The sequence below is a fragment of the Manacus candei genome, unplaced genomic scaffold, assembly GCF_025592945.1.
Source record: "Manacus candei isolate 608988 ecotype Guabito, Panama unplaced genomic scaffold, ASM2559294v1 h1tg000002l, whole genome shotgun sequence".
Lineage (NCBI taxonomy): Eukaryota > Metazoa > Chordata > Aves > Passeriformes > Pipridae > Manacus > Manacus candei.
The window spans coordinates 7523313-7538875 of record NW_026138050.1 but is presented as its reverse complement, the minus strand read 5'-3'; the positions used below and the strand labels follow the sequence as shown (position 1 = coordinate 7538875).

General features: G+C 42.8%; 1 protein-coding gene across 1 annotated transcript; it reads right to left on the bottom strand.

Moving 5' to 3' along the window:
* Positions 1-24: 24 nt before the first annotated feature.
* CDR2 (cerebellar degeneration related protein 2) lies at positions 25-15421 on the bottom strand. The gene is made up of 5 exons (XM_051782769.1): positions 15115-15421; positions 9917-10029; positions 5231-5379; positions 4910-5074; positions 25-3720 (listed from the first exon to the last, which is right to left on the bottom strand). The coding sequence occupies exons 1-5, from the start codon at positions 15191-15193 to the stop codon at positions 2853-2855; spliced, it is 1374 nt and encodes a 457-aa protein (XP_051638729.1). The 5' UTR covers positions 15194-15421; the 3' UTR covers positions 25-2852.
* Between the last annotated feature and the right edge of the window lie 142 nt (positions 15422-15563).

Genomic DNA, 15563 nt, shown 5'->3' with positions numbered 1-15563 from the left:
TGTAATTTTTAAATAAAATTTTATCTCAAAGGTCAATTCTACCCTGCCTTGTATTTGTCCAGGGAGAAATGGAAGTGGCACCCGGCTCCTTTCACAGCCTGAAGTCTTGCAGAGGAAGGCCAGGTCAGAGATGCTGCAGCACAGGTCAGAGGTGGAGAGCAAAGGCTGTGAATCCCTGCTGGTCTCCTGCCCTCTGGGGCTGTGCTGGGGCTGCCCCCTGGGCCTGCTGTTCCAGGGACAGCGACCCAGCCCTGGGCCAGGTTTAGCACTGGAGCCCAACTCCAGCAGGATCAGGAGTATCTGCTGTGGGCACTGCAGAACACACTGTACTGGTCCTGTTCTCTGCTGTAGCTTCCATCATATGAGAAGCTCAAGGGGATTCTATTGATTTCATCTACTTATGCTCAGAAAAGGCTGAGTTGAGTTGTTGACTAAACTAAGCAGATTAAGGTGGTTAATCCAGATAAGATTGGCTAAGAATGCTGTTACCGTACTTATGGTATTTCACATTTGGGTGGAAAATGGCTATTTTTAAACTGCTAAAATTCTACCTTAATATGCCAGTGTAGTATTGACTACATCAGTGTAATTGGGAGGTGTTTTATGTTCAGGCAGCCCTGGCTGGCACTGACCCAGCATTACCTGTGGCTACAGCTGGAAAGCTGCTTTCCAGGAGAAGCTGTAAAGAAGAGCCAGCCTGGAGTGGGTTATTGCACAACCTGCACAGCCAGAGCTCAGGAGGGGTACAGGCAGCCAAGGGGGAGGTTCAGTACAGAAGAATCAAGTGGTTCTGAGGAGATATTTTTGGTATTTTTAAAGCATAAAAGTTGTATATATCAAAGTGTTCTAAAATAGCCAGAAGCAATAAACCACTGAAGCTCACCTACTTAACCAGAAATGCTGAACTGCTTTTGCATATCTTCTGATCCAGCAGGATCTCCGGGAGATCCCCCTCCCCCTAAAGTGGTGAGGAATATTACTAGGAAATCATCTGGGACTGACCATGTCATGCCTTCCTCAGGTTACTGCTTTCCAGTCTCAGCTGGGCCAGGTCTCCAGGTGAGAAAGGTCCAAGTGGGGGAAACAGGGACAGCACAGGAACCTGATGAACTGCAGCTGTTTGTTCATGGCTGAACAAAGCTCTTCTGCTTTCCCCCACCCCCTCCTTTTTTAACAGCACTGACAACGCCACAACAATGAGGAGAAACTACTTAATTCCATCTGGATTTCTATCCTAGACAGGCCTATCCTTTTCCATGTAGCATAAGTTTTCTAAAATACAAATTTCATGGGAACCCCATCTGATCTATGTAGGAAAGATGGCAAGACTAGATAATGCCAGTGCCATCTGCATCGAGTTTGCTGTTTGCTGGTTGGCACAGATGGATGTAATTACTAGTTACACATGCAGCTTGACTGGATTATTTATTTGCTTAGAAAAATATTCAAAAGATTCAGATTCCCACTTTTAAATAATTTTCAGACTGTAATACATGTTTTAGAGAAAATCCCACAACATGAAGTCTTAATACTGCAGCTGAAGGGCAGCTACACACAGGCTGGACAGAGAACAGAGTAAGGCAGCAGAGCTGCAGCAGCAGCAGTGGAACTAAAGGTGAGAAACTCAACATTCTGTGTCAATGTTTGGTACATCCCAGCACCTTGGAAAGGCAGGTAGCTGATTCCCAAGAACTGCTGGCCACATTAAGCTGTCAGACCTTTACAGGGAGCAGGATGTCACCTTTCATCGTGCCTCCTCCTCCTCCTTAATCACTTTGTTTCCTTCACACAGTTCTAAACATTCTTCTCCATGTTCTTTGTTTTTCAGACTTTAAGTACGTATGAATTACTGTGGGAGTGGAAAAGGAGAGGCAGAACAAGAGTCTGGTCCCATTTGCAGTAGGATACCTGCTGGCAATGTCGTGTCTGTCCTCCCACCCCCCCAGGCAGCATGGAATGGGTGCACAGAGGCTGCCACTGCAAACAACAGACAATGTAAGGTTTTACCTGGCCTGTCTCCTCGAGCACTTGGAGTTTGTGGTACGTAACATCAAAAGCTACTCCACTAAGTCAATGCTACCACTAAAGCTAAATAGCTAAATTACAACTCTCTATCTTACCCAACACACATAAAAATGTACTTTGCAACCACCAGAGAACAGTAGGTCCCAAATCACATACATAGTCAATTCACAGTATCTTGCCTTAAGACAAAGTGCCCTACAAAAGAAAACATACCTAAAAAGCCACACAAACTTTACATCAAATCCTTTCTCAGTAGGAAGACATTTATACTAATCCGTGGGAGAGCTTAGTGCATGTGAAAATGTGGTATTGGCTTGAAGCAAGCACAGCTCTGCTGCCCTGCAAAAGCAAGCAGAAGGCTGCTCCCCTCCTCCTTGAGAACTGAGGAGAGGCTGCTCATGAGACTGGTTGGGGCTTTGGTTTTGTTATTTTCTACATCAGCGTAGTTACAGGGCTAGATCATCATTGTGAACCACAGGAAAGCTTCATTCTGGCTCTTATGAGAGAGACAGAGTTCTGAGCTCTGTTAGTTTTGAAGTGGACTAACGAAATGAATGTCAGTTACTGCTCCAGCCAGAGATGAAGTGTAATATGAAGTAGTAGTGTAGAATTAAGCTATGATGTTTGTTTGCTTTACAACCCCTAGTTTGTGTGACAGTGCTAAACATTAAATCTATTGCTACATAGGAACAGGGAAACTAGCTGTTAACTAACTGGCTTGTTAACTACAGGTCTACCAGCCAATCCAAAACATTCATTTTGAGTGCTCAAGATCAGTTTAAGGGATCTTCTGACATTCGTATAAAGTTCTTGACTAACAGATAAGGTTATGGTTGAGAGGAGAGGGTCTTGTACTTGGCTCGGTGTTCATCTATTTCTTCCTTTGTTTTTCTGATACAGCTAAAAATTTCCTTGAAGAGTGCTTTATATTCAGGAAGAGCATTTGTGGGAGAGTCACTTAGCTCCACAACTGTGAATTCTTGATTGCTAGCTGAGAGATCATACTGGGTGTTCCCCACATTTAGGTCTTTGGAATACTGCTTCAGTGTTTGGACAGCCTTGTGTTTCAAACAATCTTCATCCATTTGACACTTCTTCAAAAGTTCCTCATACTTCACTTTCAGAGCATTATACTGAGCATCGACTTCATTAAGCACAGAGATCCCTCGCTGCTTCACAGCTTCAGCTCTCCTAATGCACGTCTCCTCGTGGCCCCTCAGGATGTCTGCCCCCACCGCGCTGCTCAGCAGGGTCTCGCTGCTGCTCCGCTTCAGCGCCTTCTTCTCCAGCTCCGACACCGTCACAAGTCCATCATCTGCCAGGCTCTGACTGAGCTCTCTGTCCAGAGATTCCCTGAATGAAATGAAAAAGGATTCTGGCACCAATTTCTCTGCATTATGGAATGTGTTTTCAGACTGAAGTATCTGCCGCATTTCGGCTACTTCTGCTTCCAGCTCCTCTGCCCGTGCCCGGTACAAGTCTGTATCCACGAGCCTCCGTTCCAGGTCACAGTTTTCTTTCACCATAAGACTGTATTCCTCCTCCATGGTCACCCTCTTCTCTTTCTCCAGGTTCAGCTGGGTTTGCAGAACTGTAACTGCCTTTTTTAACTTCTCATTTTCTTCTTCTAGAGGGCTTAACTGACTATCCATCGAAGTAATCTTTTCTGCAAACACATGATCGTACACAAAATACCTGCAGAAACAAAGTAAGTGTTATCAAAGGTAAGAAGTCCAGCTGACCACACCTCCTAAAGGTTTCCTGTCCTGAGTAACTAATGACATATTTAAACTGTGTGCTGACAGCCCTCAGAGCACTCACAGGGGCCACTTCACTAACCTGGCAGTCTGTTTAGGAGTCAGAACAGAGTTTGTAACACGAACGTGCCATCAAATCAAGCTCCCAGCTTAGGCAGAATGGCAGCTCATTAAGTTTCAAGTAAAACAGACAAGCTGATTGAATAACCAGACCTACAATTTAAGTTTAAATAAATATTGCCTCAGTGTAGCATGCAGTACTTCGACAGCGGTTTTTTCCACAGTGTTCTACTCTTGTAACTTTTGTCACTGCTGATGGCAGAAAGTAGGTTCAGAACTGACAAGGCAGTTCTGTAGGATGACATTCTCACAAGCCTTTGGCAGTTTGAAGGATCCACTTATCCTCTGAATTGTCAAGAAATAACTTTTTTCGGATGTACAGATTTATTCTAGAGTAGAATATATAGAATATTCTACCTCCATGTAGTGCTGAATCCCAGACACAACAGCCTGTTGGGTCTGTGCAGGTGCTTCACTTACAAAATTGCTTTCTAGGCTTGAAGCTACTCTGAGCTTTCACCCCAGGTGGTTGTCCCAAAGGGCACAGTAATGCAGCTCAGCTGGGTCAAATTTAAAGGCAGCCCAGAGCTCCAGGCTCCATTTTACCAGCTTCAGTATCATTTTAACCAGCTTAGGTTCAGGAAAGCTATTGCAGGGATCCTGCCTTCCTTGAAAAGAAAATATCCATGGACATCCAAAGAAAGGTTAAGTTACACAAAATATTTTGTATTTAGCAAGTTTGTTTTTCAGATTATCTGTGTGTGTGTTTTCATCTGACTGAAAACAGTGGGGTGCAAATTGCTGTAAGCTTTCTAAGCTACCATTTGATATGGCTGGAGACTCTGGGAGAGAACCCATCAAGACAGAAAGTGGAGCACAAATACTACTGTGGTCCAGAAGTACGTCAGACGCAGTGGCAACACCACACAGGGCAGATACTTTGCTACTTGTGAACATCAGCTAATTTTTCTGCCAGCCTGTCTGATACCTGTGCTTGTGTCTTAGTTTTCAAAGCCTTGCTTAAAATAACATCACTGTTCTTTACTATGTAAGGTAGGAAGTCTTACTGGCGCAGGTCATACAGCTCCTTCAAGCAGGAGAAGCTGTGCATTGATCTGGGCTGGTCGGATCTCTCGTGGCTCATCCGGCCTCGTTCAGGCTTCTTCAGTTCTTCTACTTGTCGCTGCAGGTCATCTATGTGTGTTTGTAGATTTTCAATAGTCTCTGTCAAGCTAAAAGGTGGAAAGACTTTTAAATAAAACCTTCCTTTCAATTTACCAGTATTGTGGAACACCACTAGGCAGAGACAGCCACCCAGGAGCTGCACAAATATCCCTGGACTGCTCCCACCGATTTTACCAGCTGGGGGGAGGGGGGAAGTTTGTTACCTTAATATCTTCTGTTGTGAAGCTCTGCTCTCTGCAACCAGCTTTTGATTGGTGTCTTCCAGTTCTCTTGCTGTCACATCCAGCTGCTCATAGACCTTTGCGTGCTGGTCGTTCATCTGGCGCAGGAGCTCCACTTGCTTGGTGAGGTACTGCAAGACAGCACTGCTGTTACTGGCTCACCTGGGAACACGAGCTGCCACTGCTGCTCTGCATTTCCATTCACAGAGGAACAAGTAAGTGTCATAATTTTAAATCCCCCTGGTTGCTTTGGGAAGCTGGAAAGCCACTGTCAGTAACCCACCTTGCCTTTGTCAGGGAGGTTAAAGCCAGGCTGATGAAGCAGCTTTTACCCAGAGGAGCTGGGTTTGTTGTGCCAACTGTCCTTACCTGTGCTTACACCTTCTGGGGGGGATTGGTCTGTATTGCAGTCACCACAGACTTCAAAATAGCCACTAGTCACTCTGTCCTAAATGTTGCAATGGGCTTCAACAGAAATTTTCTAACAGTGTTGACCCAAGAACTCTCTTAACATTAAAACTGAAATATTGGGTAGCACCATCCATAATTAAAATTATTTTTAGCTAACCTAAGTTCTTCCAGTCTGAAGCAGCATTAGGTTCAGCACTAGAGAATTTAGGTTGTGGTCACACTTAAGTATGTGAGTTAATATGTGTCAGGCAGTATAATCAAATTATTGAATTCAATCTTTAATTACTCAAAGTGAACTGTTACTGTAATCCCAAACAAAGGCCTACTGGCCTTTCTGAAAAAAATAAAGCTTCACATGAAGTATTCTCAATTTAATCCTCTTGGGGTTTACAGTTAGCAACAGACTGTTAAGTTTCCTGAATAATGTCAGAAAGCTTAGAATTCTCAGTCTAAGAGCAGTTAACAATCACCTAATGCTCTTAATACAAGTGCCCCATATTGTCCCACCCAGGACATGAGTATTTGCATGAAACAGACTTGAGCAAAAAAACTAATCCTCTAAATCTGAAATATTCTGCTCTTATGTAGAATTTATTTCTTGCAATGTATTCTGTACTACTACATGCTACTTCCTGAAAAGCAGACCTCAGGAAGAAACATCCAGCAAACTCCTAGGCAGAATTACCTCTCTTTACACAGACCTCTTACATATTCAAAACTTCTAATATTCTACTTAACCTTTTACCTCATTAGAAGATTGGTGGGTTTACATTTTAGGCAATTTAAGAACAGATAATAAGTTAATCTAGGACTAGTAATTGCTGCATACAGACTTCCAGAAGATCAACATGATAGCTGTTAGCTAGATCCTTTTGTAGCCTGTGCACACATGACAGAGGATTTACACCAAAATAGAACATAGATTAGCAGCAGAATCTCAATGTGACCCATTTCAGATTAACTTTCCCTATTGGTTATGGCTGAAGGAAGGAGCTGGAGATCCTCAGACTTTCTTCAGCAATAGGAGAGTGGCTGAGCACAGAAGCCAAGGCTTTGGTGCCCCAATAGATGCTACCACTGATCACAATGGGCCTTTCCACAAGTTTTAGATGAATGGAAAAGGTGAAGCACCACTTTCTCCACCTTTCATCTCCAGTATCTTCAGGGCTGGTGTCAAGTTGGCCTGGTATAAATCAGACCACCAAAAGATGGTGTAGTAATAAATACCTTAGAAGTTCACATTTAATCCACCTCCCCTGCAACTGAGCACCTAAAATAAAGCAGCAGTTGAGACTTCTTGCTTTCTACCACATGATAAAAGGACAGTGTCAGTGTTTCCAAAGTCTGAGTGCTAAGAACAGATTCCAACAGGAATGAAGTTGCCCTTTCAATCCAGCATTTATTACATCTACAATGATTAATCAGTGGCACACGTGTCAGCACAGAGGTCAGACATAATGATCCAAAGCTGTAAAATGCTTAATATGTTAGCATTTAATATATGAGATGTAATCTTAAGCACACCACAGCCTTTGACCCTTCTTTCTCAGTGCAGACAAGGTAGTGCCATACTTCAGAATTATTTCTTAGCCAGTTCTAGACTTTGCTACCCATAAGACCTGAATTGATGGCAAAAAAACCCCAAAGATTTACAAGGATACTGCAATGAAAAACCTAGTAAAAAAAATTCAGAGTAGCTACAGGAGCAGCTGAAAGATCATATTTAGGTTACAGAGACAAGCACTTGAAAGTTGGGAAAACTCAGGCACTAGAGACAGGATATGCCATTTGTATGTGTATCCTGTGCACTAGGGTCTCCTGCATTCCCACAAGACAGAAATACAGGCATGAAAATAACAGACTGAACTGCTTTTACCACCACATTACTACACCTTGCACATGCCAACTTTATTCCCATTTCTTTCAGTGAATGCCTGTAACAATTCCTCGTGCCAGTAAGCCAATATATTCAGTTCCTCAACTGGAGGGTCTCTCTGGGTATTTGAACAGGGGGTTCATTTTCCCTTTTCTACCAGAAATCCAGAGGCAAGAGAAACTTATTTGGAAAAAGAAAAGGTTTGTGTTGCTGTTACACTTTTAAACAGCACCAAGGAAGGACAGAAGATTAGGAGAGGTGGTGGTGGCACTGCAGACAGCATGTTACTGCAGCAGACAGGAACACAGTCTACAGGTTCTTTGACTCGACACAGCAAACTGGGCAAATAAAGGTGCAGGCACTATTTATATGTCAGAAACACCCCAAAAACTGTTCTCCCACTCTCTCCCTCTCCCTCCCTCTGAGAGGGAGCTGCTAGGACAACCCAATACACATCTACCCTCACTGCGGGGAGAGGAGGAAAGAGAATGAAGAGGTATCAGATAAAGCCTTCAAAAAGTAGTATTGACCAAGTCTTGCCAAAGTAAGATATTGAGGGAAAAAATTAATCTGTCCTGTCTGAGGCTGTGTGACCACAGAAGTACTTGACCCCAAAACACACCAATTGTAGATCACTGCTGGAAGGACACTGGTGACACTTCCTGGTGCTGAGGCTCTCTTATGTAGTCAATAAACACTGACCCACCAGAACAGCTTAAGCAAATAAACTGGCTTAAACCAACAGGATATTACATTCTTAATAGCACTAGACTATTTCTGTAAATCAATGTAGCTTAGCAATTATATATTTTCTTTATTTCAAGACAGTGCTAAAATGCAGCTGTTTTTTAAGTATCTCCACTCCCTGAGCCAGGTCAGTTATGACAAAGTTATGGTGTGTTATTTCAAAAGGTGTGTTGTAACTGTGTTAAACGCTTTCTTAACCATGGTTGGACATGCAGGTGTTGAACCTTGTGTACAGTATTTGTATAGCACCTTGGAAGTGTTTGTCCTCTCCAGATCTTAAGAATTGATCTTTTTATAAAAACTATTCAAGGCAATGAGTTATTTTCAGTCTCTGCATAAGTAAATACATTTTTTTAATGCTGTGGCACTAATATAAATATCAGCCATTCCAACCATTGTAGCAGAATGAATAGGATAACAAATATGACATTTAGCACATAACAGAGGTAAGAGCCTAAGTATGAAACACAAAACAAAAATATCTTCTAAATTGTTCATCGCTTAATAAAAATGCTGCATTTGTGTTAAGATGACTACTCTAAAGACACCTATATAGCTGTAAGTATTAAGCTTAGAATTCTTTAAGTTACCTGTTACCATTACAATAGTAAGGGTTTTCAGTCTGAAGTTGCAGCTGTACAAAATTCACACATGATATGTAACTGCAGAAGTGCTGCTTGCACAAAGGAACTCAGATTTTGTAAAAATCTGGTGTATACCAGTCATAGCCTGTTCCCTGTGATTCATACCAGAACCAAAATGAAATGCTGACTACATTTTCAATATGTTGTCAGTCAGCAAAGTACTGAATATTTAATAATTTAATTATTACAGACCATGCATTGCCCTCTAATAGCTGAAGAAATCTCATTAGGCTGACAAATGCCAGGTCTGCAAGAACACAGGCAATATAAAATTAAAAAAAAGAAATTGCCAAAGATGGCCAGGTTTTTCCACCCTGTTACACAAAGATGAGCGGCTTTGAAAGGATGGATACATTTTTGGGCTTTATTTTCCTTGGAAAATACAGAACAATATATCCACTGTGTCCTATACTTAGATACTATTTAAGTGGGGTTATTTTCTGGGTTTTATTATTTGTTTGTTGGCTTTTTTTGTCATTGTACAGGGGTTTTTTTACATTGAAATAGACTTTAGCTTCCTTTACCACAGCTCAGTTTAGTGGAAGTACATAGCCCCAGATTTTACTTCAATCTCTCTTCTGCGTTATCAGCATTTAAATTTCAGTGCAGTAACCATTAAGGTTTTCATGTAATAATTTAAATTATTAATGTATTTATTGTCATATAATTTAATGTCATTTTACCGGGCAAGATCAGCAAAGTTTAGCAATAAAAATAACTGAAATAACTTTTGTATACAAAAAAGAAAAATACCAGTCATTTTTCATTAAACGAGCCAAATCCAACATGGCATTTAATGGCACAAAGCTTCTGGTAATCAGAGAAACAGTTCTAAGTATGATGGACCTATACAGGTCCTCAAATTCTCAAAGCAGCAGAAATGGTGAAAGATTGTTCAGTATTTTCCATCATATGTCAAGAAATTCAGATTTTAGCTATTATGTTGCAGCTCTAGATGCCTTTAACATTTGGACCCCTCAAATATTTTACCTCTATCTCCTGCAGTTGCTCTTGATTTGTTGCATACATTTGCTGTAATGATTCCTCTAGTTCAGTGTTACGGTCCAGCAGTGTCTTCCCAAGCTCAGCAGCAAGGTGAAGATCTAAACAAAGGAATCATGTTTGCAGGTAAGTGAAAGAAACAATAATATAATCTAATTTTAAAGCATGTTAATCAGATACTTGAGGTACTCTTTTTACTGCCATTATAACTCCTCCCCCAAAAAGAAAGTGAGCTTATACTTAAGTAGAACGTTCATATATCATCTATAAGGCAAATCTAAGTCAGTCCTGGATCCCAGAAGACACTTTTATTTCATGAAGCTTCCTTAGTTCCTCCTTAGGTCCTGCAGACACATCCAGCCATCCTCACCTCCCACAGCCTGCCCAGTGCTGCTCCAGCAGCTCTGCCCAAGGTGGCTGTTTGCTACTTCACCATATTTACACCCAGGCCAAAGCTGACTGCACTCCTACCTGCTTTGCTGTTCCTCCCCATTACCCCTTCACCGAGGAGCTCAGGTCACACGGGATCAAACTGCTAAATGAAAGTTTCAGGTGCTTTTTATGGTGAAAGAATAACATCAAAAGGCACAAAATTGATGAAGACACGCAGCTATTCTGCCTTTCAAGCTCATAAACCCAGGTGACAAGAATTGTTTCATGTGCTCCAAAACATAATTTTAAATGTCATTTGTTCTCAGGCACTTAATCTCAATTTCACTCCAGTCATCTTCAATCACCTCCAGGGTGCAGTGACTGTAGTTGTTGCAAATTAAGAAATAAGTCATCTGAACACTCAGTTTTGTTCTAGAGGGAAGCTTGATATTTGTTCAACAGCAACAGTAGTGCAAGATATTCTACATTATTATGTTTAAAAACACGTGTAATTTAAAAGCTAACATAATGTGACAAAGTAATAGATCTTGGTGTTATTGCTAAAATTGTAATTACTCTGTGCAGGGTATTACATGTTAAGAATCCAACAGATTTCTAAACTCTCCAATTTTCCACCTCCTTCCTCTCACCTGGACCATGGCCTGCATGCACACAATACAACCTAGTTAGTTTTCACATAGAACTTGCATCACTAATGGGGAAGAGACAGAAAAAAAGTCAAGAAAAACTTTGATTCACTTCAAGAAGACTTAAATTAATAAACAAAGAGACGTATTTTATCATCAGTAGTTATAGCTAGAGAAGAAAATGCATTCCATTTTCATTTGATTGCAATGCCCTTGTTTTAACATGTTATCTTGTCTTTCCTGCTCCTTCCCAATTCTCTTATCAGCCTGGCATTGTAACAGATACAGCCCTGTTCCAGGATTGTTTTGTGCTAACCTTCAGTTTGACAGCCTGGCCAAAATGATTACTCCATCTCCATACATAAGCCAAAGACCAAAATCAGACTTACAAGGACAAGTGAGTACAAACATTTGTCTATAAAGTTGTAGAGTCCAACTGTGGCAAAACAACAGCTGTGCTACTCTTTTACACTCTCTCTTACAACTCCAGTGCCTGGTTTCCTACCTTAAGGTCAGGTTCTTAGAATAAATGCCACAAAAATATTTCAAAGTAATCAGACTGCATGTGAGTTCTTCAGAGTTTCATATGTCCAACCAGCAGCCCCATGGCACACTGAGTTATACTTGGGAGGTTATCCTCACACAGCACCACTCCTTAAGAAACACAGCCTATGCTAGAGCTGGGTTTAAAGTACTTGGATAACGAAATCTTAAGGTGTCCTACTTAAATTTTTCCTATTTTGTAAACAGATTGCATATTGTTTACTGATGGACAGAGTAACTCCCAGTCAGAAACCAAGCTGTTTGTTCTGTCACATTACAGAATATTGTAGTTTTCAAATCCAGCAAATCCATTATCCTATAGAAAATGGAGTCCCAGTTCCCCAGTTCTCATACTACACAGATCTTTACTAGGAGCTTCAATCTTTACAACTAGTCAGCAATACTGGCATCATTCAAGGCAAAGACTAAATAGTCCATTCTTTTATTTTAATAGAGTAGAATAAGAGCTTTAGAGAGGATTTAGGATTATGTTAAAGACATAATGCATAATGGAATTACTTGCTGTCATTTCCCTTCCTAAAGTGAAAGTTTGTTTTGATGTTTAAGTACATATAAGAGTTTACAGTTTCATTCTTAAATGCCCCATCACCTACTAAATCAAGTAGCACATACCACACGGTCCTTGGAATACAGATTGGATAACAGAATTCATGTCATACTTACACACTCATTCTGTTTATTAGACTGGCAGAAGCACAAATGGGTTACAATGGGAGAAACATGCTATTTTATAATTAGGGCAGTTTGTTTCTGAGGGGGAGAATACAAGTGGAAGTGCTCAGGGACACGCAGTAAAACCTGAACTCCACAGAAATCAAGAACTGAAATAATTTCACCTCTTCTAAAATGAAGAATTTGCTTTGTGTCCATTTTTCTACATTGTCAAGTATTTCTAAGCCCTAAAAAGAGCAAATTTTACAAGTGAGATGTGCAATACACATGTTCTCCAGATACAGAAGGAAAACGGTTCATTTACATTTCTCTTGAGAGAGTTACTGCAGAACACTGTAAGCACACTGCATTTTCTCTTGTAAATTTATGTAAAGCAACAGCTAAGTTCTGACACAGACATGCATTTTTCCTTTTCACCACAAAGATGGGAGCAGAGAGGTTTTTAATAATGCAAACTGCCTGTGTGCAGATCTTAAGATCTTCGTTTTAGTAAATCTGATTAGTTGTGCTGGAGTTTAACAGCTCCATCCGAAGGCTCTGAAACAAAACAAGACTTCAAGGATCTTCTGTGATGTTGAACAGCCTTCACTTACCAGCACTTCACATTCTCTTCTGACAGCATTACTATAAGTGAAAAAGAGATAAAAGCAGCACCAAAATCCTTCTCTTCTACTTTTTCACAGCCCACCTAACAAAATTATTCAGAGAATTTTCGATCTAAAACTAAGCCTGTTCTTTTAAAGAGCAAAAGGCATTAATGTAGTGCAAGATATACAAGTCAGCCTAGTTGAAGTTTACTTAACTGTAAAATAAACTCTTAATTTTTTTATTTAGTTTCACATCTCCTATTCTGTATTCAGAATACTCTCTGTTCTGTAGAAGTGAGTAACAGCAAGCTGTAAAAAGAGCAGCCATAGAAAAGAATTCTTTTTCAAAGGTCAGCATACTGCAGCAAAACATGGACGTTGCAGAAGGATGGCTGTTCCCATCCTTACAAGAATTCCATGAGCATTCTGTTTTCATGAACAGCATGCCAGAAAATGCCATCCTCCCTTGTCAAGGCAAAAGCCTGGTACGTACAGACTGTCAAGGTTTTCCAAAACCCTACCGTAATTTCAAGTTTCAAAGGCTGGCTGATAAGGACTACAAGTTTGTTTCTGTGTGCTTTCTAATGTTTTACAACTCAGGTTTTCTCATAAACCTACTGCTCAGTTTTTAAACACGCACTGATTGTTTGGGTTGTGAGGAGTTCCACGAGCCTTGATAAGCAATCTTACTCCCCTGTTTACGTACACAGGCACAGCTCAGGCTTAGGAGGAGGAAGTTCATCTTTCAGACTCCAGAAATAAAGTACAGCATTCCTGTAAGGAGTTTCTTCTTTGCATTTCAACCTGCCCATCTGTTTATTTTCCTCCTTTCCCTTTTGGCAAGGCTATTAGTCACTTCCATTTAGGCTTAAAGAGAGAATCCCCAGAAAAAGGTTGTCTGAGTGTTGAGAGCACACTAACCTCTAGAATGGAACACTGTTTCTTAAAAGCTCACAGAGAGTCAACTGCTGATTATTTCACTCTTTAATTAAAAGATGAAAGTAAAGAAACAAGGCAAGAAGTCAGTTGTTATACATTGTGAAGTCTCTTTGTAGGTCTTCTATCTCATGAACACTGACATAGTAAAAACATTGCTTCAAATTTTCAACTCTCTTCCCTTTGACAGCCAACTATGGTTTCAGGATCTTACTTAAACTGATTTGTTTGTATCCTAGAGCCAGGAAAACATCTATTTTGGGCAAAGAGTATCTAAATACAGCTTTCAAACAGTTAGATATTTTATACAGTAGACAGTTAGAGAGACCTGTTCCTGCCTCAAAAAAAAGTTTCTGCTGTCAGATGCCTGATCTCAGTGTGAATACTGAGATCCCACCAATCCCAAGAATTAATGTATTTCAATCTAAAAGCAAAAAGCATAAGACTGAAGGAAGTTTGCAGGAAGCCACTTCACAGCTTTGAGCTGACCTTTAAAACAAACTCGGGATTAAGAACAAAAAGTAGAACCAAGTAAATACCAGTCATAGATGCCACTAAGCTCTTAAGGAAATTGCACATTCTTTCCATATCGTGGCTGTTGAAGATTTTTAATGCAATTATACTTGTATTCCTGCGGCTCTTTCCTCATCTGTGAAATGAGAACAGGATTTACCCCTTGCATATAATGTTTGAAGACCTATTGATGGAATGACATACAGGAGCTAGAAATGTAGAATTGTGAGGCGTAGTGGAGTTATTTGTGTATTTTAATAAGAAAACCGAAAAAGATTTTAATAAGGGACTTGCAACTAATCGAGCAGTGCTACAACTACACCTTGATCGAACGGGAAGCCCTTACAAAGAGCTCAACAGGGCGCAATAGCGCATCCCACCCTGGTGCTCCCAGCGCCCGCCCCGAGCAGCAGCCGCTTCGCCTCCTGTTCAAGGTGCAACTTTTCGGAGAGCCGCTTCCCTGCGGTCGGGCGGAGAGAGACCCGGCACGATCCCGCCCGGCTGCGGCGGCTCCTTCTCTCAAACAAAGACGGCCGCAGCCTCTCCCGGTGACAGCGATCCCGCGGCGGCGGGAAGCGCGGCCGTGCGGGGACCCCCCGCGCCCGGCACGACCCGCCCTTCCCGCCGCCGCCCCGCGACCCCGAGCGCCCTTCCCTCCGCCGTGCCGGTGCTTCCCCGCCGCCCCCCGCGGCTCCTTCCCTCACACGCCCTCCCCGCCGCAGCCCCTTCCCTCGCACACGCGGCTCTCCGCGCCCCTTCCCTCACGAACCCGCCTCGCTGTAGCCCCTTCCCTTGCACACCCCCGAGGCGGATCCCCACGGCCCCCTCTCTCACACACGCGGCTCTCCGCACCCCCCGTCTCACACGCTCTCCGCTGTCCCCCGTCCCGGCTCACCTTGCTGCAGGTCCTGCTGGTCGTACCACGGCTCATCCTCGCGGATCTCGAACTCCTCCACCAGGCTGTCGGCCAGCATCGCGCCCCTTCCCCTCACGGGCGGGCGCGGCGGCGGCGGCGGCGCCCACCCGACGATCCCCCTCGCGCCGAGCGGGGCAGGGCGAGCCCGGCAGCCTCTCCCCGCCTCAGCAGCCGCCTCCGGCCATTGCCGAGCGGTTCCGGACTTTGCCGAACCTCTCCCCCTTCTGGCCGGGCTGCGCCGGCGGCAACGTGGCAGCAGCCACCGCCCGCCCCCCGCCTCCCGCGATTCAAACGCGGCACCCTCGCCTCCCCGGCGGGCGGCCAATGGGGAGCCGCCCGCCGAGCAGATCGACAGGAGCCTTCACCAATCACAAAGCGAACTGGCAGCGAGCCACCAATGAGAGCGGAGAGGGGGCTGGGCCGGGGCG